At 30.1% G+C, this 1,280-nt stretch overlaps 1 protein-coding gene across 1 annotated transcript in view; it reads left to right on the top strand.

The window, feature by feature from the left end:
• LOC107629286 (serine carboxypeptidase-like 51) overlaps positions 1-1,280 on the top strand; it is a 5,274-nt gene that overhangs the window by 2,786 nt on the left and 1,208 nt on the right. Inside the window, 3 exon segments of the mRNA XM_016332035.2 lie at positions 1-27; positions 147-199; positions 320-452. The exon segment at positions 1-27 is cut by the window's left edge and continues 22 nt beyond it. Of these exon segments, the coding sequence (XP_016187521.1) occupies positions 1-27; positions 147-199; positions 320-452 (213 nt within the window).

Genomic DNA, 1,280 nt, shown 5'->3' with positions numbered 1-1,280 from the left:
GTCAATGTGACCATCTACAATGGACAGGTAATACTTCTTTTAATGTCCACAACACTTCATTCTTGCTAATTAAAAATCTTGAGTTCTAGATTTTGGAATAGGAATTAGATGACTATTATTTTGCTTTAATTGTGATTATATTATAGGTTGATCTGATTTGTGCAACCAAAGGGACCGAAGCTTGGGTTAGGAAACTCAAGTATGCATCTATTATAATTTATATCCCTCTTAATTTATACCTTTTAAAGATTAGTGAAAAAAAAATCAATAATGCTTATTCATTATTTTATTGTATGGTTTATATTTGTTACTAATATAGGTGGGAAGGGCTTCAAAATTTCTTGAATAAAGAGAGAACACCACTCTACTGTGGAAGTGACAAAACAACCAAAGGATTTGTTAAGTCATACAAAAACCTACACTTCTATTGGATCCTTGGAGCTGGCCATTTTGTAAGTCAACATCTAACACCTATCTTATATTATATGCATGCCTTTTTAATTTGGCAATATTAACTTGCCGTGTGCTTCATCCCTCCCCGTTATCTATTAATAGTGATGGATAATATAACCACAACCAATTTTTTTTTTTTAATTGTATCATATATTTATTTTTTTTAATTTGTATTATGTGTTTATGTGATGTGAATAAATTATGAACATTTATGAACCTTTTGTTTAAGAGTTTTTGCATTTACAAGATTATTACTCATTATTCGCCAATGAGTTATAGCTCAAATGACATAGTCTCCCCATACTCAATTAAGAGGTTGCGAGTTTGAGTCTCCTATCTTTGGTAAAAAAAAAAAAATTATTACTCATTATTCTTTCTACTTATTTGGATTCTTTCGTATGAAGCTAAGCCACTAAATAATTTCCACTAAAGAGAATAAAACCCAATAATTAGTGGGAATCATTTTAGAATTGCATTTTTCAAGACAATAAAATTAAATGGCATATTACAAGATCCGATGAATTCTCATGTGTATGACAACTAGCATATTGGAGTTTATCTATTCCTCATGTGATATATAGAACAAAAACGAGTGTCTTGTTAAAATTTAAAATAATTAATTTAGGATCACTTTTCTGATTTTCTTTATCCGGAATAAAAGAGGAATGCTAGGGGGCCAGTAATTTTGATGTTTTGTAACCATCAATTGGCCATCAATAGTATTTTTAATGGTGTGAAATTACATCTAATGGTGAGAGATCACTCACTTTTGTTTTGATGGTTGAGTGCTGGTCAAAAAACATAAAAGTTGCTGGCCCTAAACTTTT

The sequence above is a fragment of the Arachis ipaensis genome, chromosome B03, assembly GCF_000816755.2.
Source record: "Arachis ipaensis cultivar K30076 chromosome B03, Araip1.1, whole genome shotgun sequence".
NCBI lineage: Eukaryota > Viridiplantae > Streptophyta > Magnoliopsida > Fabales > Fabaceae > Arachis > Arachis ipaensis.
The sequence above is the reverse complement of the archived record's forward strand: the minus strand, read 5'-3'. Positions and strand labels throughout refer to the sequence as shown.